Genomic DNA, 1,817 nt, shown 5'->3' with positions numbered 1-1,817 from the left:
TCTGATTGTAATGATGAGGCGAGCAGACCTGCTTTTTGTCCTGCCCAGCTCCTGCACAGCTAGCTTAACACCCGAAACAACAACACACAAATTGTATTCTTTTAAACACTGCCTGGCCCATTATCTCCAGTCTTTTACTGGCTACCTCTCACATCTTGATTAACCCATTTCTATAAATGTGTGTAGCACCATGAGGTGGTGGTTTACCGGGAAGATTCTAGCCTATGTCCATCTTGGGTCGGAGCTTCATTGCATCTGCCTCACTTCCCTTCTTCCTAGCATTCTGTTCTGTCTACTCCGCCCACCTAATTTTCTGTCCTATCAAAGGGCCAAGGCAGTTTCTTTATTAACCGGTGAAAGTAACACATAGACAGATGACCCTCCTCCATCACCTGATTCTAGGTCCAGGGCATCCAACATCCTCTTCTGACCTGCACAGGCACGAGGCACACCGCTGGCTCATAGACACACATGCAGGCAAAAACCATACATGTAAAAGGAAAAAAAATGTCAAAAAGAGCTATGAAAGCACTTATAGATAGGCTTTGTGTCCATGAGCATGTAGGTCTCAGTGACTTTGCTGTATGAGGAAAGACCACCTCCACAGCTGTCCAGTGTATGTGAGGAGTGGGAACACAGCTTTGCGGAAAGCTTATTTCTCGAACCTGAAAATTGACTGTTCCTTAGAAGTTCTGCATGGAACTAAGTAAACAAGTCAACACTTTCTTAGGTTTTTCTGCTTCTTTCTTCCCTACTTCCTAGGATGGGGAGTGCCCTACTGTCCAGATTCGATTTGGTCTTTATCTTGTTAGATACGCCAAATGAGCAGCATGACCACTTACTTTCTGAACATGTGATCGCAATAAGAGCTGGGAAGCAGAAAACCATTAGCAGTGCCACAGTAGCTCGGACGCTCAGTCAAGATTCAAACACTTCTGTACTTGAAGTAGTTTCTGAGAAACCATTATCAGAAAGATTAAAGGTATTCCTATTTCTTAATCATTTAGTTTCATTGTGCTTAAATGTGCAAATTCTATGTGTGATGGGGGCTTGGAGTATGTCATAGTGGTATATTATGTGTTTAGCATGTACAGAGCTCTAGATTTAATCCTCATCATCTACCCCTCCCCCAAAATAAAATCCACCTTCCTCCTCATTCCTAGATATTTACCTGGTACTCTGGAATTTGAGGCAGTGGTTCTTAAACTGGGTCACGACTCTTTTTGGGGGTTTGCATATCAGATATCCTGCATATCACAAATTTACCTTACGATTTATAAGAACAAAATAAGTTATGAAGTAGCAATGAAATAATTTTATGGTTGGGTGTCACCACAATCTGAGGAATTAAAGGGTCGCAGCATTAGGAAGGTTGAGAACCACTGATCCAAGGCTGGGATTGGAAGCTGTAACCATAGTGTTTGGTTTATTTGGAGAAGTTTTGGAACTTCCTAATTTACCTAAACAATGTAACTTTTTTTTTTTAATTTTTTTATTTTAAAATTCTACTCCAGGTGGCTCCTGGAGAGAAAATAGATCCAATTCCACATCAGCTGTTGAGGAAGTATGTTGGTTATGCACGGCAGTATGTCCACCCAAGGCTATCCATAGAAGCGGCCCAGGCTCTTCAGGACTTCTACCTGGAGCTCCGCAAGCAGAGCCAACGCATGAGCAGCTCACCCATCACCACCCGGCAGCTGGAATCTTTGATCCGTCTCACAGAGGTTTGCATTTCCCTATATTCATGCTTTCTGTGACTTGAGGAAGAGGGAAGGAGCTCAGCCTATAAGTTCAGTTACTTAGGATGCTGAGGCAGG

At 43.0% G+C, this 1,817-nt stretch overlaps 1 protein-coding gene across 1 annotated transcript in view; it reads left to right on the top strand.

Moving 5' to 3' along the window:
- The window catches only part of Mcm8 (minichromosome maintenance 8 homologous recombination repair factor), a 33,556-nt gene that overhangs the window by 25,501 nt on the left and 6,238 nt on the right, over nucleotides 1-1,817 (top strand). Inside the window, exons 15-16 of the mRNA XM_005365555.2 lie at nucleotides 763-982; nucleotides 1,515-1,724. Of these exons, the coding sequence (XP_005365612.1) occupies nucleotides 763-982; nucleotides 1,515-1,724 (430 nt within the window). The remainder of the gene's footprint in view (nucleotides 1-762; nucleotides 983-1,514; nucleotides 1,725-1,817) is intronic.

Source organism: Microtus ochrogaster, unplaced genomic scaffold (genome assembly GCF_000317375.1).
Source record: "Microtus ochrogaster isolate Prairie Vole_2 unplaced genomic scaffold, MicOch1.0 UNK3, whole genome shotgun sequence".
Classification (NCBI taxonomy): Eukaryota; Metazoa; Chordata; class Mammalia; order Rodentia; family Cricetidae; genus Microtus; species Microtus ochrogaster.
This window is presented reverse-complemented; position numbering and strand designations above follow the sequence as displayed.